Genomic DNA, 21,698 nt, shown 5'->3' on the forward strand with positions numbered 1-21,698 from the left:
ATTTTTTATAGGCGAAAATATCTGTTGGATCCGAAATATATGATGAAACGAGATCTCCAACATTATTACCGGTACTATCACAGCTCGGACAAAAGTCGACTTAATTGTAAAAAAATCTTATTTATTATATTGTGTGTATGTTTTTTCGCATATCTATTCGTGGATTACAATATTCGTACAAAAATCATTAAATTTCGGGATCGTTTCGAATTTATAGCTCGAATTGAATCACAGTATAACGTTAGCCAAACCTATTTTGTAAACACTCCAGGTTGCCACATTCCACATTTTGATGTGACTAACTATCGATTAATGCAATATATGGGATTACCACCAAATCTGACTTGCAAGAAAGCTATAACCCGAGCAAGCGAGGTGGGTTCACGTTTATGGTGGACCATAACCGACGAAGAATTAATGTTTTATTATAAAATAAATGATACCAGCAACATCAATTGCAACTATAGTCCGCTAAAACACAACTACAAAATTTCAACTAGTACATTTGGCGATGTAGTTCCATTCAAGTTGCTTTTCAACCAGTCTATTGAAATTGCACCCGAAATAGAATTTATACGAGTTCGTTGCTCAGAAAAACATAGACAATACTTCTATGAAGACTACCACTTTTTTGCTGTAAATAAAACACAACCAAGAACGAATTATTTTGCGAAAAGTGAGAAAAATAAAATTAATAAAAGGGTAACAAGAGTTAAAAAAAAAGAAAACTTCAGTGACTACTTACATGTAAGGGACGATGACATAAAGGAGTCTACACAACAGCTTTCTATAATGATTTTAGGAATTGACAGTGTGTCACATTTAAACTCTTTGCGTTATATGAAGCGTACTGTGGATTACATTCGAAAGCACTTAAATTATGTTGAGTTTTGGGGTTTTAATAAAGTGGGTGACAATGCCTATTCCAATCTAATTCCACTTCTTACTGGCCTCGCTGCAGATGAGTTGAAATTATCTTGTACGCGGGCAAAAAAATTACACTTCACTGAATGTCCATTTATATGGAAACGATTCAAAGAAGCAGGATATATGACTTCGTTTCTCGAAGATGTCGCTCGAACCAGCCTTTTCAATATGGACACAATTTTCAGTCATCCCCCCACCGATTATTATATACGCCCCGTTGTTATGGAAATGGAGAATCATATTGGTTATTATTACTCCGTTAGCGTTAATTTATGTATGGGAGGGCGACGCACAATTGATTTGGTACTCGAGATGATCCATAAGCTGAATCCATTCCTTCAAAAAGAAAATTTCTTTTCATTCTTTTGGCTTGCATCCATGACTCACGACTTTATATATATGCCAAAATTACTGGATAATGATTTTGTTAATTTATTTGAGCATTTCCAAGAAACTGGGATTTTGAATAAGACAATAATTCTTCTGACGAGCGATCAGGGCTTACGCTGGGGCTCATTTCATGGAACATACCAAGGTATGATGGAAGAACGACAACCCTTACTCATAGCCATTTATCCGTCATGGTTTAAGCAAAGGTATGCCGAAGCTGTTGCTAATCTGGAAATCAATGCCAAACGATTAATAACTGCCTATGATGTATATGCGACATTTTTGGATGTACTTAATTTACATAATTTGCAACCATCAACGTTAAAGGCCCGCTCTAAAGAGCTCCATGATTTTGATACGATTCCCAGAGGTATTAGTCTATTTCTTCCTGTACCTGAGACCCGCACTTGTGAAAACGCAGGTATTGCTTCGTACTGGTGCACATGCTATCAAAGAACCGAAATGCCAACGAATGATGTACGGGTGCAGGAAGCGGCCCGTTATGTGGTCAAATTAATCAACGAACAATTGAAACCGTATCCACAATGCAGGATACTTTATTTAAACTCTATACTGGATGCAGTTTTGTTGGCACCCCATTATACTATTATCAAGGAAGTTAACGATGATTATGCTAACGACATTTCTTTAAGATTGCAAACTAAACCTGGATTGGCAGTATTTGAGTCAACGGTACGTATATCAGGGTATACAAAGAGGCTTACAGGCTCTATAACCCGGCTTAATTTATACGGAAGTCAAAGCTATTGTATAAATATGGATACACTTAAAATGTATTGCTATTGTCACAGATAAAAAGTATTTACAATAAAACTACCATAAAATATCTCAAATGCAACTTAAAACAAGCAATAAAAACATTACTTCTGTTTGAAAAGAGATAAAGAAATAATTAAACAAAAGCATCTACTTAAATAAATACACATATGAACGTATCAGTATATACCTATCTAATTTTTTAAAATAGGTTTATAGCACTTGAAAGCATTTTATTTGTAAAAACAAACAAGTAGTTATTTAATATTTTAAAATTTATCAAATTTTAAATTAAAATAACTGATTTATGACGTTGTTGAACAACGTTCATTAGAATAAATGTATAGTACATATACATGCGTAAGTATGGGCCAAAAATAGTAATAGAAATTTCTTCATTATCATTTGACTGTAATATAATAATACATACTCTCAAAGCAGTTATCTGGGAAATACAAAAAAAATATTTTTATGCGTAGTGCCAAAAAATCTATAGGGATCCTCATCAGCAACTCATGTTTTTTTTAAACTTGCCCATGGTTTTTTTATATAACGGGTCTTAAAAATCTTAATATTTGTACTGCAAGATATTCGTGCCCATCAAATCAAAGTATGATTTAGTTCTTCTTCTAAGGTATTGTTAGCAAATTAAAATCTTCGACTCAGAGTTTTTCGTGAATAATCATTGCTGTTCAGTACATAGTATATTGCAATCGACCTGAAACATTTATAGTAACATAAAATTATGTATAAGTGAGTTTAAATAGGTAAAATCTTGAACACACTGTAATAAAAGTATCATAAAGCGATAAAAGAGGGAGATATATTAAACTCGATGGACATGAAGCTATTGTTAGAAAATTTCGATGGAAATTAACTTACCAAAAACAAAACAGGTTGGTAGATAATTATTATCTCGAGAACTATCATTCACCTCATATTTCATGCTTTCTGACTATCGTAACGTTTTTCAAGCAGAATTTTTAAAATAGAAGTCGCTTTCAAACTCTTGGTTTTCAGGCATCGGAAGTGCAACATTTAAAAAGAGACACATTTTATAAGGAAACTTTTCTTTCAGTCATTAATGAATTGAATAGTGCACTTTAAAACAAGCTTTTCGCTTACAAGGTTAACGAGCGATTTAATTTTATTGGTCAGCTAATACAAATAAATCAGATGATTTCGAAATTTCTTGTGAAAATAAACCCAAGGACGTAAAAGCGTCCTTAGAGAATCTATCCACTCAACACTATTGTAAATCTTTATACAAAAGCGAAAACGAATCAAAATGCATTTTTTGAGTGATAAACGAATACGAATACATTATAAATAACCCAAAATTCATCAAAATATAAACAGAAAATTCCTGAGAAAAAGAAAAAACAACTGATTTTGACATTATGGATTCCAACAGAAAATATATTTTTTGAGTGATAACCCCAACACCAAAAAATGGTTTTTTGGTTTTCTCATGTTTATATTTTGATAATTGCGCGTTGTTTAAAGATATATTTTCATGGGTTAAAATCTTTAAAAAATTATTTTAGAATTTCAAAAACAAAACAAAATTGCTACTTTTGATATTATGAGTTAAAACAATCTGTTGGGTACTCGGCTTATAAGAAAATAACCAATTTAATCTTAAACTAAGATTTCAAAAGCCTATTAAATGTTTGTCGCGTCGTAAATTTATTGTTATTATTTTGAAAACTTCAAATCGACAAAGCTTTTTAATGATAAGGTCCGTAACGAGAAGATATCTGGCAAACTGATAAAGTACATCAACATCCAATCTAATCCAAACTCAATTAGAGAATGAGTCATTGTAGAACGAAGAAAGAAAGAAGTTAACTAAAAATAACAGCTCCCCCATAATCGACAATGTACAGTTCTTCCTAAAGTGAACTGTAGTGAATTGTACAGAGCATCGGTCATTTCGTATTCAAAATTAAAGAAACAGTGTAGTATGATAAAATGTATATATTAGTATTATATTTTTGATAAAAAAAACGTGGAATCATCAAAAAATCCTAAATGCAAATGTCTATTCTTCACAGTCGCAATAAAAAATTAAAATACAGTTACAAAAAAATGTATTATTTAAAACACAAATACATACTCTACTTATTACTTATAAATAAATGACTGGGGTTCTATAAAATTTACAAAAATGCGTCACTTTAAGAAACAATTTTAAGTTTTTAATTTATTTATATTTTTTCAAAAATTTCAAAAATTCGTTTGGCCAATCTTCAATCTACTATATTCTCTTTCAAGGAAATTTAGTTATGATTGATGACCATTTAATTGATATATAAGTTCATATTTTTGTAGGCAGAAACAAAAATTGCTGGTGATATTATTTTAGCTTATGAAGTGGGGACATAAAGTGTGGATTAAAATTGATCCATATATGTTTGAACGGCTTTCATTAGCATACGCACGTTGCTGCATTGTTGATTTTTAGGATTATTTACCAAAAATATTTGGCAATTACGGAATAATTCTTGCAATACTTTTGGTGCATGTTCACGCGTAATTGAATCCATTGGATTAATAGCGAGTAAAGCATCAGCTAAATAACTGAAAGAACAATATGGTTATTATGTTTTTAGAAGGTTATGAAAGTTTTTACGCCTCACTTTTGCTTTAATTCATTGTGATTACTCATGTCGGCCGATATCTGTTGAATAAGCGATAATAAAACTTTCTGTTCCAAACAGCAATCTGGTGTAAAGACTGCGGTATGGTCAGCGTTTTTGAGGGTGTATTCTACTAAGTTCAAATCATTTGCAAGCAGGGCTTGATGAAATGCTTTATTGAATTGTCCTTGATGCAGCAATAGTTTTATAGTGTCTTTCGCATCATACATCGGAGCTGGTGTATTAGTTTGAGAACGTATCGCAGTTGTTTGATTTTCAAAACATCTCCTTATCTATATACACAGTTAACAATTGTTATTATATACATACACATATACATATACATTTATGTTTGTATATATCAATGAATTAAAAGAATTACCTCAGAACGAATAGTTTCATGTATTTGTCGGGACAAAATTATTTCTAGTCCTTTTACATCCTTTCTTGTCTCAAGCATGGCTTCTGTCACAGCATTGCGATGTTTGAGTAATATGGAATCCAAGTGCTGACGAAAACCCGAAAATTTATTAAGCACCTCTTCTGTAGAGTCTTGCATAGGTTGCAAATGTTGCAGATAGTTATCAAACTGTTCCATAACTGTTAAAAATTGCATTACATTTCTAATTTAATTTGAAAATATTTTCTACATACATTCTTTTATTCCAACACAAAAGGCATCGTGCAGTTGCTTGAACATGTGTTGAGATGACTTTTCATAAGCAGGTATTAACGAACTGGACATAGATTCAATAAATGCAGCTTCTAAACTACCCTGTATACCCACCAAAACGGATTTACCAATAGTATCAATTATGTTCTAAAAAAATATAATTTAGTATGTTTGCTAATCTCATAAATTTCTTTATCATTATTACTTTGCTTTTACAAATTTGCGAAATATTTTCATTCAGCATTAAATCAAATGTGTTTAGCTTCTGACTGACATCTATTTGCAATTGTTGTTGCACATGATCAATTTTTGCAGATAACATCGGTACTAACTGACGTTGAATTTCAATATTAATAACTTTTGATACAACTTCGCCAAAGTGTGTCAAAATATATTGATTCATAATCTGAATAAAACTGTCACGTAACTCTCTATTTTGTTGATCTCTGTTAATTAAAATCATGTTGAAATTAGTATTAAGTTTAAGAGCAAACATAATAATTAACAAACCGTCCGGCCATAAAAGCAGATAACTTTTTTTTGTGTTCATTTTCATAACGCTTTAGATATTGTTCCATCAGTTTAGATAGTTGCATTTCAAGTTTAAATGAAAATTCAGACATACTCTTTGTAGATGTCATTGGATTTGCCTTCCTCATACTACTCACTTCGGCTTGCAAATGATTTATTTGCATTGACTGGATTTTAACAAGTTCTAATAACAAAGAAAAATAAAAATGTTTAAATCTGGAACGTTTTTATTTGATTAATAATACCAATTAACTGATTCATTTTTCCATTTAACTCCATCATGTCTGTGTTGCTTTCAATCACTTTACCTTCCGAATTGTTATTGCTACCGCTGACAGTACTATTAAGAGTAGAGGCACCGACATTATTATTAAGTATATTGGATGACGCATTTACTGCCTGTGAAATTAAACTAGCAGCATTTTGTAGCTCAGTTGATTGCTTTGGTGTAGCCTTACGGGTATCTGATCCTTTAGGCCAGTTCGGAATACTGGTTGTTGAATGACATTTAGGAGCAATCAATTCTATACATACTAAAATTATTTATAGAACTTCAAATATCTTGTTAGAAACTATACCTGTCTTATCAATTTCGGTAGGCTTTGTTTGATTATCCACCTTTTCTGTACTATCAGTCTCTTCAATCAATTCATCATCGCCACTTTCATTTTCTTGTAAAGACATTATTTCTTGGACCTCTCGGCTGGGACTAGAACCTCCGCTGGCTACATTGTCAACGTTACGACCGGAATTGTGGCTGATTACTATTGATTTCGAAATCCAAGTATTTATTACAATAAATTCAATTTCTAATTATATGTACTTTCGCCCAATTACGCTCATCTTACCACTTCATTTACTTTCAACGCTACACTTCGCACTATGTAGAAAAATATTTTATGAAAGTATAGAAATTCTTGTCTTTAATAAATTACATGCTTTTAACCATGAATTAAATCACAAAATTATAAAATGTAGAAGGAATTTTAAAATTTATCCGTACAATTTTTATCAGTATATACACATTTCAATATTTACTAAATAGGCTGAAGGAAGTGGTAGAATGTTCTTGAACGAAAGTTTTAATTTGTTTCATTACCTATGAACTTTTTCTGTGGATCTAAAGATTGTTTCAATTGCAATTTTTGATGTTCTTGGTCTTCGATTATTTTGTTATTTACCAAGTTCAAAATATTTAAACTTTCTGCTTTTGGGGCTGGCGTTTGTCCCGCTACACCAGCTAACATTAAAATCGTATTCAACACTTCTGAACTAACACAATCAGGGGTTTTTTTATCTAAAAATTATATTCAATGCAATTTATTTTTAATTAAAAAATAATAATAATTTTCTCGATTCTATACAGGAGAAAATAAATAATATTAACTAATTTGAACTATCTTACCATTTAAATTAGTACTGAATGCATCCGGTGTCATAAGATTTATTTGGGTAAAACTTGTATTGCTTGATTGAGGAGACGCAGAACAAGACCTATTATAAGTTACGTCGTCCGTTATTGCAGAAGTTGCTGCTCCAGCAACAACTGAAGAAGGCGTAGCTGTTTGAATATTTATTTTATTAGTAACGTTAGTTGATGGAACTGCAGCAATACCGAGTATTGTTTCCAAAGAATTGGTCTCGTTATAATTTTTATGTTTTACAATCTCTTCATCTACTTGTTCAGTTTTTATAAGAGTGTGTTGTATATTATTCGAATTCGTACTATTTGTATAACCGATTGCACCACCTTTCACACCACCTGCACTATTAATGCAACTTCTTACACTATCTAAGAGAGATGAATCTTTGGAAGCGCTTACTCCATCACTATCATCGGATAAAGTGCTCCGCACTTCTGTATTTTCAGTAACAGACGGCTGATATAATATACGACATTCCTGCATGCTCTTCGATTGTACGATAAACATTCGCACTACTACACAATATGTAGAATTAGTTTCTTCATCGTAGTCATCAAATTCCTCGCACATATAATTATCGTTTCCACATTTATACCGTCTTACAGCCGCATCGACTATTGAAAATGATAGAATTCCAGAACTCAGTGGAAACTCAGATATGCTCTTTATATATACAAGATGACGTAAATTTTTCGACTGAGATTTGGAACTACCAACACTACTACTGCTACTAATGCTGATATTTGCCAAATTATTGTTACTCTCACTATCAGATCCTTTAGCTAATGATATATTACTGTTATTTACAATTTGCATGATGTAACAAGTACGTGTATCTAGACTCGAAATAACCAAATAGGAAGATGTTCGATCAATTTCGACAATAAAACGTGGTAATTTTGTTTCTTCAGACGCTGTGGTAAAGTTAAGTGATTGTAGACACTCCCAAGTACTGCAATCCCAAACTTTAAATTCCGTATTATTAGCAGCACCTGTGATAGCATATTTCCAATAAGTTCTGCAAAAGTTTAAATACAGTTGTCAACACCTTATTGTGAAAATTGTTACAATAACCTACCCGTTAAATCGAATAAAGATTAAAGCGAGTTAATACAATATTAATATTTAACAACAATGACAAATGGTCGATGAAAATATAACTCAGTTATAAGAAACCAAAGCCTCAATTTATGTAAAGGTGGACATTTTGTAAATAACCCTCATGGTCATACCGATTATCTAATTATTTCATCACGTCCTAAATTCATATTTATGTTAACTCTTATACAAATAAAACATTTGTATATAATCTTATACTCTTAAGAGAAAATGCGCTACAGCTAAATATTAGTAACAGTAACTAGTAACAACAAAAAATGTTGTCCATATACCATCACGGAGTTTCAGTATACCTTTTCAATGAGTACAATACTTAGTACATTATTTTGATAAATCTCGTAGGGTCAGCCTGCGTTTGCATGCCGTTAAGTGTAAAAAAATTTAATTATTTACAACATCACATTAGAAAACTCAAAAATAACAAAATTTCTCCACTATTTAATAGATGTTATTATACATATTTCCTCTTCAATCACTCTATCTATTAAAAAAAAAACCGTATCGAAATCCGTTGCGTAGTTTTAAAGATATAGTTTTAAAGCATACATAGGGACATAGGATATTTTATACTTTCTTTTAAATTCATGGTAACCAGGTTTTGTAAAGTATAGTTTTAAAAAGTAAATTAAGTTTTAGTAAATAATATAATACTAAAATGATAAACAAAACGGTTGCATATAAAATATATCTTCTAGTTTCAGCAATGTTATCAAATATAAATATCACAATACTTACTCGGAAACATTCCTAGTTAAATTGTCTAAGAAAAAGAAAGAGGAAATAGGTTTCCCATTATGAGGTGTCCACTGATGTAAACAACGAGGCTCCTTGTCGTGCATATAAACTTGATAGAAACGGATGACACCATCAATACTGGCAACGCCTAAAGTTGATCCATCAGGAGAAAGGGCTACCCAACTTACGGTACTCAATTCATCGTAGACTTTAAGATAACCCATCGAAATATCATTTGGATGTATAACGCCCATCTGTATTATTTTTAAATGGAAATATCTATAAATATATGTTTTATTTACTTTAATATATTAAACTCTTACTCCATATTCCGTTATTATAACATTTATATTAAAACATTGTAACGTCGAACCCCTCGCCCACACAATTAATTGACTATCTTCATCATCTTCACCGGGAACATCAATAAAAGGACACCATGATATTTTGTCAAATTTTGGAGTATAATTTGCCAATGGATCCTCTATTTTGACAACCAAACTGCATTGTAAATTGTCGTCGACAAGGTCTATTTTATGTATATATAGGGCATTCATATCAATTGAAGCTAGTATACGTTCTCTTTCTATATGTGCGAATTGTAAATCAAGGACTTCACCGGACATTCCTTTGATGAGAGCTCGCAATACCGTCTGAGCTTTTACAACACGAACCATACCCTCCACACGCGATACTTTGTTATTAACTAAATATTTTTTTGTATATAAAATATAAATATATGTTTGTATATATATATTTATATATATATATATATATATATATATATATATTAAGTATTTCAAATATGAATACCGTTTATGACATATGCAATATGTTTTCCGTCCATATGTACCGCTATTAAATGACCAGGATAGTTCTTCAATTCCCACTTGTAATCCACAATGTTCTTTAGTTTGACTTTTGAAGAACCATGGTCATGATTGCCAGGACTGACCACAATATTTACATTTCTTGTTGCGATTTCGTAGCTACATTGACTATCATCCGCTTTAAAATTGCTTTAAGAATGTAGAAAAAATATCATTAAATTTGTTTTCGTTGATGTTTCTGAATTAATTACATGATGCTACAACTGGAAACTGTATCGCTTGGTATTCCCTCTGACGTAGGATTGACAGCTTTTTCCCCCATATATTTGGTGCTCATTTTAATTCCCTTGGCCCGACTTATTGAAGGAAGGTATGAATTTGAATAACCACGCCCTCGAAATCGTTGTAAAGAATTCTTTAAAAGCGCAATTATTGTGATCACCGATATTAACATTTACATATAAAAGCGGCGAGTTATAAATAACACTAGTTATGATTTTTTTAATATATATAAAAATTATGTCTACAGCTTAATATCAGCTTGAGATTACCGAAAGTTTCATAGACAATGGAGTGGACGCAAAAATTTGTATCAAGGATTCATGTTTTATCCACTTTTCGTTTTTTACTTTAAATTTCTTAAGTTAATACTATGTTTTCAATTACAAAACAGATTGCATATACTTTTGAGCCCGTAATCACTATCGAAGTAGTTGTTCACAAAAGAAATTTTACCAACGCTAATGGTAATGCCGACAGTTGGGAAAAAAGTATGAACTATAAGAAAGAAAACGTCAAAAGTAGAATGCAGAGTTGCACTTCATCTTCATGTTTGAATACAATTTTTTTCTGGTTTACGCTTACTCTACAACACATTATATTTTATTATAATAATCATTTTTCGGAAATTTTCCTCACAAAATGATCAAGCTTCGGGAAATAGAAAATTTAAAAATAATGATATTTGTACATACGCAAGTCTATTTAAATACACCGCCAAACTGCCGTTTTTGTCTAACACCCTTTTACAATTAAATATTTATATTCATTAAAATTTTGGCCGTTGGTTGAAACTGATATAAACTTCCAAAACATAAACATTTCCCTATAAAATAAGCTATACAAATATCTCAATATAGTAGTTGTCGTCAGAAATGTTGCCCCGGTTTAGTAACTGAAATGGTGTAAATATGTATTAGTAACACAAAGCAAAAAACAAAAAAATTAACGAAAAAACTACTTAAGGCTAAATTCGAGGAATTGCTGGCCTTTATAACTTACACAATCAATTGAGAAAATTTGGTATATTTTCTCCAATATATACTCTAATTCATTTTTATTATTTTAGAAAACAAAATTTTTCACTTAATTTTAATAAGTGATCCATGACCTTTATTGATTTACATATGTATTACTAATAACATATTAAATGTATGATCTGACTTAAATTGTAATTTTTTTATATTTAACGGTTATAATCGTGTATAAACCTTTATAATCAATCACATATATCCAACTGTAAAACAGCTAAATGGCTTTTATATATAGTTCAATTAGTTTAATTACTAAAGTTTAATATGTAATATAAATATTTTATAATTAATATTTTAATGTATTTCATTCACGGTATAAGAATGATCTATTTGGAATTCGGAATGAATAAGTATACATATTTTTATGGTATTAGTTATTTTACTTAGTAAATTATATAACAATTTTAATATATTTAAATAGCATGTCTATCGTTCTTATTCCTTATACCTACATAACTGACAAAACTAAAAGTGAATAGCAATATATATATATATATATATATATATACTTGGATACACATATTTACATATCGTCATTTAAAATAAAAAACAACGTATTATCAACAAAAATTTAAAAATTGTTTTTTATTGATTATGCTTAACTACGAGTACATCAAATTAAAATTTTTACGCTACATTTTAAGCATCAGTTATCAGATTATAACCCATTTATAACCAAAATTAAATTTTTGTTTCAATATGAGTAGTTTCTATTTACCATCGCTTCTTCGTTCTCCTGTTAACTTATGAAAAGTTATACTATGTTATTTCACATTTTAAGTGACGAAATAAAGGTTGGGAGAACCTATTTTTTTAAATACAGTAAGTTTACGCTCCAGCCATCATATGCTAGTTATGGCAAACCATTTCTTATTATAATTTTCCACTCTGTATATAAATTTACTAAAATATTCGAAAAAATACTGCAAACTTAACTGAATATCTCTTAGTCCCATTTTTATATAACATATAGCATAATTGTATGTTTTATTTTATTATTGCTGAAATTATAATTATTTTATCATTATATTAAAATTTAAAACTTAATGAGAGGGAAATTTAAAATAAATATAACAGTAGAGTTTTTCATACTTTCTAATGAGCTTAAACATTTGAATGTATTCCAGAGTTGCCTGACGCACGAGAAAGATTAGCAGATACTGGCTCAGAAGTGGATGAATTTGTTAGCGTTCCTATTTGTGTTTGCTGATGGTTGCAGTTTCGTATTGAATAGTCGGTTAATGCAAACGCTTCCATTTTAACTCGCAGTTCTTCTTTCCGGGCCTGTACCGAGAGTAATTCATCACTTAAATCGTTGCACAAACGCAACAAGATATTATTTTGCTCGCGAAGGTGCCTCAACACATCACCCATACTGTTATCCTGCCTAAATGACACATGTTTTAAAGTCTCGCTAATAGCATTGATACGTTTTTCATACAAGTCTGCATTTGGTAATGAGTTAACTAATTGTAAATGCTGTGTCGTTACGGCATTACCGATTGCCCCAAATGATTTAGATATTGGAGGGAGCGGTTGACTTTGTTGTATTCTATTATTCAGTTGTATTCCAGGTATAGGCGATTGTGAACTCCGTGGTGTATTTGGTTTTCTATACACTTCAAACGCAGAAACCCTTTGATTGGACTGTTGCAATGAAACACGTGTTGGGGGCATTGCAACCATTGCAATAGTGGATAGTGATGATAATGTTTGCTGCGATTGCGGTAAAGAATACTGTTGTTGGTCAGGGTCTGCGTTTTTCTATAAAATTATATCATTTATTTAAAATAAAATATTATTTTGAAAAACCAATTTTTCGTACCAAATCATTGTTATAAAATTGTGTGAAATCAGCAAAACCAGTAGAGGTCTGTAGATCAAAACTTGCCTGTGCTGTAATCTAAAATAAAATTAATATGATAATGAAACTTGAGACTATTATAAATTTAAATGTATACAGTTAGCAAATATAATTAATAGTGCGATTAGTTTACCTCTGTCTGTTGATAACCCGATGTAGAAATTTTAAATTTGTTTAAATCCAAACTACTGCTCCGGCCATGCCGATGGGGTCGCGGCGGTGGTAATGGAGGAGGATCCTTTTTATTTTGTAATAATTGTTGCTTTTGGCCGTTATTGACTATTTCGATATCATCTCCGTTACCAGCGGAAAGAACTATGCTCGTAAAAGAATTGCTTGAGATCCCAGAGTTACTGCTAATACATGGCTCTCTTTGTGGTGGCGGAGGTAAGGCTCCAATATTTTTTGTTAATAATTTTTTTGCTTGAGGACGCTGTATAGCTCTTAAATCATTAGCTTGGAGAGACTCCCTATTATGTATTACAATATTTCCTGGGTTATTGTTGTTGGGATTTGATGGAACTGTAGTTGTAGAAGCAGCTGACATTTGTTTAGGACTTGTGTTTTTATTATATGGCAATTCGTGGACGTCCTGATTAACAGTTTCAGTGGCAACTATTGCATTTCCAGAAAGTGTACCTGCTAAATACCATATTTCAGAATTGATAATTTTAATGAAATTAATTTTTAATATTAAAGTAAAAAAATATACTACCAACTGGGGTGACCCGCAAAGGTACAGGATGCAATATTTGTGGGTCTGACACCACAGCTTGTGCAGTTCGCTGCATATCAAAATTTGCTGGTTTGGGACCAGGACTGGATACATTTGACGTTGGAGATTCCGTAAACTTAGTCCATTGAGATGGTGGTATATCCTTATTTATATATAATGTAAATAAATTTTAAATAACTTAATCCTTTATTAATATATTTACCGTGGGAGCCCATAAATTCCGATCTTTTGTTTTATCTAAACCTGATTCAACTGTCAAGTTAGGGGGTGTGGTGTTTGACTCAACAATTGGGGAATTAGATATACTGCGATTCTTTACTGGAGGAGCTAACGATGGAGGTGTTAATGATGGCTGATTCCCTTGTCTGGATCCATTACTCGCCTATTAATTTATATAATTATATATTTTTTGAAAGCATGGTCTTGTTCTTACTTGTGATGATGTTGACAAAGTGCTAATATCCATTCCATTTTTATCGCTAATTATCCGTTTCACAGTACTTGCTTGTGCTGCAATTATCGTATTATCAGTTTTGTCCTCTTCCTCATCATCATTTAAATGTAAGAGGTCAGCTTCAGGTGGTTCCAGTGTTAATTTGGCACTAAGCCGTGAGCCAAATTGCAGTATAGTTGGATGTAAACAAGATGGTAGTATGGCTGGCAAGGGGATGTTATTACGTCTCAATACAACTAAATGCATAGCGGCAGTAAATTCAGCTAAACTCAAAGCACCATCACGTGATACGTCGCATAACTGCCAAATATGTTTCAATTCTTCAACTGGTATCCTTGATTTTTCGAAAAAAACTCTGCAAATATTTCTTTCAAAACATATTATCTTCACTTTTAAACTTTGAAATAATTTTACCTCGCTACCTGGCCGGAAATAAAACCCTTATTGTCAAGTTGTACTGATTTAAATTGTTTATAGTAATAATCGCGTTGCTCTGGTGTTATTTGGTATACGCTTTCTAAATCATTCTCATCCTCACTACTATGACGATCTGAAGATTCTTCTTCTGTACCTAGTAGCTGCCGATGTTCATCTCCCAACAAACCTTGCCATAATGTTTCTTTTGCCCATTGACGATCTGTTACACTATTTGTTGGAGTGGGACTATCACTGTTAGTACTCCATGCTTCTGGTGAACCCTTGAGACGAAGCTACCGTTCGAAAAAAATGTTAAGTTGTAAAAATATTATTTATTTTAAAACTAATCACGGGATTTTCAATGTACAACATATAATACATTTTACGGGAAATGATTAATAAATTCTTCTTCACCGTACTTATACGATAATATTTTCGAAAAACCATGTGCAACTATATAAATCTTTCATTCTCATTTAAAATATTTTTTAGTCTTTTGCGCATTCGCAATATGATTCTTTCTTTCTTTTTTTACAAATGTATATGACATTACTTACAGTTTCATGGCCACTGCTTCCACTCTCATCTGCCCGATTGACGCTATCCCCCTCATTCGACTCATTGTGATCAATTTCAGAGTCAGTGCTTACAACGTCTCTGTTTTGTATAGCTTTCTGTGAAGTATTACCTCCACAAGATTCAACCATCCAGTCTTTATGTTTTTGAGGTAATGAATTTTTTCGCTCAGAGACTGGAGGCGGTGGAATTAAGTTTGACTCATTTGTAGACTGGTGTATTCTTGAGCCACTTGCAATAAAATCGGTATCAATATTACTTGGCGAATCTTTCCAGCTGAAACGTGGCAATGGCAAATGAAGAGTTGAAGTTATGATCTCTTGCCTCAGTTGTAATCCTGCTTGAAATGCAGCAATAAGTTTTAAGCACGAATAAAATTGTGCTCGAGAGATATGTATAGCAGATGGAGGTATACCGACGAGTGCAGTTATCTAATTAATAAAAGGATTTTTTTTACTTTTAGCAAATAGAAATTAATAAGGAAAGTATTTTATTTAATTGTAAATACCTCTAAAATTTTATCATTTTGCAAATTCGCTGAACGATACAGTTCCATAGCCTTTAGTATTGATATTTTACCAACTTTTTCCACGTCACAACAAAGAAACAAATCGCTAAAGTAGCGCGATTCAGTTTCATTAAGGTGAACTTCCATTATTCAATTATCACCTTATTACTTGTTACAGTTAGTGTAGGAACACTCCAAACAAAAGTTTGAACTATTTTAATTATTTAACTCTTTTTAACTTATCAAATATGTTACCACTCTCGCCTACGTCACGATAATTTATCAAAATATCCTTTCTAGTAGTTCACCTCCCTACTACACTGTTACTTTAAAGGCGTAAATCGTACTTAATACTTGTAAAATAAAAGGTTTTTAGATTTTTTTTAATTTGAGAACAAAGCGACTACTTTGAAATAACCAATTGTTTTCTTCGTTGGAATTTTGCAAATTATAAATCTTTTTTCTTGTTATATTTTCACACGATGAACTGTCAATTTATGACACTTTTAAAAGCAATGAACAGTTTATTACATCCGTGTTGCCAGATAATGCTAGAGGTATTTTTTTACATTCACTATCTATTTACTTATGCATATTACCAAAAACTTAAAATATTTGTAATCATAAATAATCTTTGAAGTAACAAAGCAAATTATTAGTAAAAAAATATTTAAGAACTTATAAGAAAAGATCCATTTAATGAGCAGCTGCACAACTACATAACTGCGTCCCCAAGAACGTGTGTATTTTAATATTTAACAGATGTTGCTTGCCGTCTGTCGCGCTCTATGTGTTCCGGGCGTAATGGAAAAAAGCAGTAGGAGGGTAATTCTCAGCACCACAGTGGGCAATGCAATTTGTGCCACCACTTAAGATACCCGTTTCATTTCACTACCAGTTCAGAGATTCATTTAAATTTCCTAAAATATCAAAATCTTTTTTTAATGTATTTTATTCTACATATATGTGTATGTATTTTTGCGGATATAAAAACAGTGCACCGATTTTTTAAAATAAATTTCTTAAATGCAAAACTCCTTCATATAATCTTATTTACAACTAAATATTCAGTTTTTTATATATATACAAATTTAAGCTGTTTCAAAGATAAAAGAAAACAAACCTATTAGAAGACAATGGCTACTTTGTCATCAAACGTATGACTTCCAAACTGTCGCTACCTTGTATTCTATGAATTAAAATTTTCATTCTTTGTGTCTATTTATAAAATATATATAAAATAAAAAATATATATAAAAATTTAAATGATATTTACAAAGCAAAGCATATAAATAAATGTTATTATATTAATATGCGAATTCCCTCGCCGTTAAGTGAATTTTCATATAAGAGTGACGAATTGGCTATACTTCTCAACCGTTTTCTATTACACTTGGTATAAAAGCTGCGCACGTTAAGCATTTTAAAAGTATCTTCAGCAATATTAAATAGGTTGTAGATAGGCTCGTAGAGTAGGCAAAATAGGCAGGGTGAGGGGCGGAAGTACAAATAATTTCAGTGTAAACCTAAATGACAAAGGACGGAAAAATAAGTGAACATGTGATAATGAATAGGAAGGAAATGTGAATAAACAAATTTGGTCGGGTGGGTTAAGGGGCCAAATATATAAGAGTATATACACCCACTTAAATACGCACTACTTGCAAGCGAAGGCACACAGGTATGCTGCACACCAAAGTGGACATGGTGAAAACGGCACTTACCTTTGTTTTTGTGATAACTCAGCACCTGTTCAATCCTTATCAGTGATTTATACCTCTAATTAATCTACAAACGTGCCGCTACATGAATCACATAGTTTTCGTTATTATTTGATTCCCGTTTTTTTTTAAATGGCCGCCAAAAGTACATATAAATTTACCTATATTCTCGCTACCTCTTGTTCGCCAATATTCACGCCCCCGATGGGGGCTTGGGGGAAAATCATACATATCCTGAAAGTTCTTCAAAATACCTATCCGGTGCAATTTATTTGACCCACCTAGGCCCAATACTTTAGCCGCTAGAGCGTTTTCAAGGTTACAAAAAACAGTGTGATTTTTATCAATTTGTTACATAATTTTGTGAACGCTTCATAAAAGCCCCTGGTGGGGCTAGAGGGGAGCTTGAGGGCTTTTCTGAAAGCCCCAGGTGTGAACTAACTCGCAAATTAGTTTTCATCCCCCCCGGCCCCATACCCCCCGAAATGTAGTTACCCCAAAGGTCGAACATGGTGAAAAAACAATAAAAACGTACTTACCTTTGTTTTTGTGATAACTCAGCACCTGTTCAATCCTTATCAGTGATTTATACCTCTAATTAATCTACAAACGTGCCGCTACATGAATCACATAGTTTTCGTTATTATTTGATTCCCGTTTTTTTTTAAATGGCCGCCAAAAGTACATATAAATTTACCTATATTCTCGCTACCTCTTGTTCGCCAATATTCACGCCCCCGATGGGGGCTTGGGGGAAAATCATACATATCCTGAAAGTTCTTCAAAATACCTATCCGGTGCAATTTATTTGACCCACCTAGGCCCAATACTTTAGCCGCTAGAGCGTTTTCAAGGTTACAAAAAACAGTGTGATTTTTATCAATTTGTTACATAATTTTGTGAACGCTTCATAAAAGCCCCTGGTGGGGCTAGAGGGGAGCTTGAGGGCTTTTCTGAAAGCCCCAGGTGTGAACTAACTCGCAAATTAGTTTTCATCCCCCCCGGCCCCATACCCCCCGAAATGTAGTTACCCCAAAGGTCGAACATGGTGAAAAAACAATAAAAACGTACTTACCTTTGTTTTTGTGATAACTCAGCACCTGTTCAATCCTTATCAGTGATTTATACCTCTAATTAATCTACAAACGTGCCGCTACATGAATCACATAGTTTTCGTTATTATTTGATTCCCGTTTTTTTTTAAATGGCCGCCAAAAGTACATATAAATTTACCTATATTCTCGCTACCTCTTGTTCGCCAATATTCACGCCCCCGATGGGGGCTTGGGGGAAAATCATACATATCCTGAAAGTTCTTCAAAATACCTATCCGGTGCAATTTATTTGACCCACCTAGGCCCAATACTTTAGCCGCTAGAGCGTTTTCAAGGTTACAAAAAACAGTGTGATTTTTATCAATTTGTTACATAATTTTGTGAACGCTTCATAAAAGCCCCTGGTGGGGCTAGAGGGGAGCTTGAGGGCTTTTCTGAAAGCCCCAGGTGTGAACTAACTCGCAAATTAGTTTTCATCCCCCCCGGCCCCATACCCCCCGAAATGTAGTTACCCCAAAAGTCGAACATGGTGAAAAAACAATAAAAACGCACTTACCTTTGTTTTTGTGATAACTCAGCACCTGTTCAATCCTTATCAGTGATTTATACCTCTAATTAATCTACAAACGTGCCGCTACATGAATCACATAGTTTTCGTTATTATTTGATTCCCGTTTTTTTTTAAATGGCCGCCAAAAGTACATATAAATTTACCTATATTCTCGCTACCTCTTGTTCGCCTATATTCACGCCCCCGATGGGGGCTTGGGGGAAAATCATACATATCCTGAAAGTTCTTCAAAATACCTATCCGGTGCAATTTATTTGACCCACCTAGGCCCAATACTTTAGCCGCTAGAGCGTTTTCAAGGTTACAAAAAACAGTGTGATTTTTATCAATTTGTTACATAATTTTGTGAACGCTTCATAAAAGCCCCTGGTGGGGCTAGAGGGGAGCTTGAGGGCTTTTCTGAAAGCCCCAGGTGTGAACTAACTCGCAAATTAGTTTTCATCCCCCCCGGCCCCATACCCCCCGAAATGTAGTTACCCCAAAAGTCGAACATGGTGAAAAAACAATAAAAACGCACTTACCTTTGTTTTTGTGATAACTCAGCACCTGTTCAATCCTTATCAGTGATTTATACCTCTAATTAATCTACAAACGTGCCGCTACATGAATCACATAGTTTTCGTTATTATTTGATTCCCGTTTTTTTTTAAATGGCCGCCAAAAGTACATATAAATTTACCTATATTCTCGCTACCTCTTGTTCGCCTATATTCACGCCCCCGATGGGGGCTTGGGGGAAAATCATACATATCCTGAAAGTTCTTCAAAATACCTATCCGGTGCAATTTATTTGACCCACCTAGGCCCAATACTTTAGCCGCTAGAGCGTTTTCAAGGTTACAAAAAACAGTGTGATTTTTATCAATTTGTTACATAATTTTGTGAACGCTTCATAAAAGCCCCTGGTGGGGCTAGAGGGGAGCTTGAGGGCTTTTCTGAAAGCCCCAGGTGTGAACTAACTCGCAAATTAGTTTTCATCCCCCCCGGCCCCATACCCCCCGAAATGTAGTTACCCCAAAAGTCGAACATGGTGAAAAAACAATAAAAACGCACTTACCTTTGTTTTTGTGATAACTCAGCACCTGTTCAATCCTTATCAGTGATTTATACCTCTAATTAATCTACAAACGTGCCGCTACATGAATCACATAGTTTTCGTTATTATTTGATTCCCGTTTTTTTTTAAATGGCCGCCAAAAGTACATATAAATTTACCTATATTCTCGCTACCTCTTGTTCGCCTATATTCACGCCCCCGATGGGGGCTTGGGGGAAAATCATACATATCCTGAAAGTTCTTCAAAATACCTATCCGGTGCAATTTATTTGACCCACCTAGGCCCAATACTTTAGCCGCTAGAGCGTTTTCAAGGTTACAAAAAACAGTGTGATTTTTATCAATTTGTTACATAATTTTGTGAACGCTTCATAAAAGCCCCTGGTGGGGCTAGAGGGGAGCTTGAGGGCTTTTCTGAAAGCCCCAGGTGTGAACTAACTCGCAAATTAGTTTTCATCCCCCCCGGCCCCATACCCCCCGAAATGTAGTTACCCCAAAAGTCGAACATGGTGAAAAAACAATAAAAACGCACTTACCTTTGTTTTTGTGATAACTCAGCACCTGTTCAATCCTTATCAGTGATTTATACCTCTAATTAATCTACAAACGTGCCGCTACATGAATCACATAGTTTTCGTTATTATTTGATTCCCGTTTTTTTTTAAATGGCCGCCAAAAGTACATATAAATTTACCTATATTCTCGCTACCTCTTGTTCGCCTATATTCACGCCCCCGATGGGGGCTTGGGGGAAAATCATACATATCCTGAAAGTTCTTCAAAATACCTATCCGGTGCAATTTATTTGACCCACCTAGGCCCAATACTTTAGCCGCTAGAGCGTTTTCAAGGTTACAAAAAACAGTGTGATTTTTATCAATTTGTTACATAATTTTGTGAACGCTTCATAAAAGCCCCTGGTGGGGCTAGAGGGGAGCTTGAGGGCTTTTCTGAAAGCCCCAGGTGTGAACTAACTCGCAAATTAGTTTTCATCCCCCCCGGCCCCATACCCCCCGAAATGTAGTTACCCCAAAAGTCGAACATGGTGAAAAAACAATAAAAACGCACTTACCTTTGTTTTTGTGATAACTCAGCACCTGTTCAATCCTTATCAGTGATTTATACCTCTAATTAATCTACAAACGTGCCGCTACATGAATCACATAGTTTTCGTTATTATTTGATTCCCGTTTTTTTTTAAATGGCCGCCAAAAGTACATATAAATTTACCTATATTCTCGCTACCTCTTGTTCGCCTATATTCACGCCCCCGATGGGGGCTTGGGGGAAAATCATACATATCCTGAAAGTTCTTCAAAATACCTATCCGGTGCAATTTATTTGACCCACCTAGGCCCAATACTTTAGCCGCTAGAGC

At 33.3% G+C, this 21,698-nt stretch overlaps 3 protein-coding genes across 7 annotated transcripts; 1 reads left to right on the forward strand and 2 right to left on the reverse strand.

Annotated features, from left to right (window-relative positions):
• Positions 1-6: 6 nt before the first annotated feature.
• On the forward strand, positions 7-4,104 carry LOC105229364 (uncharacterized; the record flags this gene model as incomplete). The annotated part of the gene is made up of 1 exon (XM_049461982.1): positions 7-4,104. A coding segment is annotated over one exon (2,127 nt), but the record flags the coding sequence as incomplete, so codon positions are not given.
• A 169-nt stretch (positions 4,105-4,273) lies between these two features.
• On the reverse strand, positions 4,274-10,815 carry LOC105229365 (enhancer of mRNA-decapping protein 4 homolog). Of its 3 annotated transcripts, XM_011209631.4 has the most exons (15): positions 10,600-10,809; positions 10,300-10,463; positions 10,032-10,237; positions 9,542-9,924; positions 9,219-9,472; positions 7,346-8,382; positions 7,040-7,237; positions 6,519-6,704; positions 6,186-6,473; positions 5,920-6,124; positions 5,615-5,855; positions 5,391-5,556; positions 5,119-5,336; positions 4,737-5,029; positions 4,274-4,677 (listed from the first exon to the last, which is right to left on the reverse strand). In XM_011209631.4, exons 1-15 carry the CDS (start codon positions 10,609-10,611, stop codon positions 4,491-4,493), a joined length of 4,038 nt encoding a protein of 1,345 aa, XP_011207933.2. In that variant the 5' UTR covers positions 10,612-10,809; the 3' UTR covers positions 4,274-4,490. The 3 variants fall into 3 exon arrangements, with proteins under 3 accessions (XP_011207933.2, XP_011207932.2, XP_011207930.2); XM_011209630.4 differs by having other exon boundaries at positions 6,186-6,464; positions 10,300-10,815; XM_011209628.4 differs by having other exon boundaries at positions 10,300-10,809.
• A 1,520-nt stretch (positions 10,816-12,335) lies between these two features.
• Positions 12,336-16,414, reverse strand: LOC105229366 (ralBP1-associated Eps domain-containing protein 1). Of its 3 annotated transcripts, XM_029551542.2 has the most exons (10): positions 15,917-16,413; positions 15,390-15,839; positions 14,830-15,125; positions 14,395-14,770; positions 14,164-14,343; positions 13,941-14,103; positions 13,359-13,867; positions 13,187-13,264; positions 12,803-13,125; positions 12,336-12,748 (listed from the first exon to the last, which is right to left on the reverse strand). In XM_029551542.2, the coding sequence occupies exons 1-10, from the start codon at positions 16,061-16,063 to the stop codon at positions 12,466-12,468; spliced, it is 2,805 nt and encodes a 934-aa protein (XP_029407402.2). In that variant the 5' UTR covers positions 16,064-16,413; the 3' UTR covers positions 12,336-12,465. The 3 variants fall into 3 exon arrangements, with proteins under 3 accessions (XP_029407402.2, XP_011207935.2, XP_011207934.2); XM_011209633.4 differs by having other exon boundaries at positions 12,336-13,125; positions 13,359-13,864; positions 15,917-16,414; XM_011209632.4 differs by having other exon boundaries at positions 12,336-13,125.
• Positions 16,415-21,698: the final 5,284 nt, after the last annotated feature.

The sequence above is a fragment of the Bactrocera dorsalis genome, unplaced genomic scaffold, assembly GCF_023373825.1.
Source record: "Bactrocera dorsalis isolate Fly_Bdor unplaced genomic scaffold, ASM2337382v1 BdCtg189, whole genome shotgun sequence".
Lineage (NCBI taxonomy): Eukaryota > Metazoa > Arthropoda > Insecta > Diptera > Tephritidae > Bactrocera > Bactrocera dorsalis.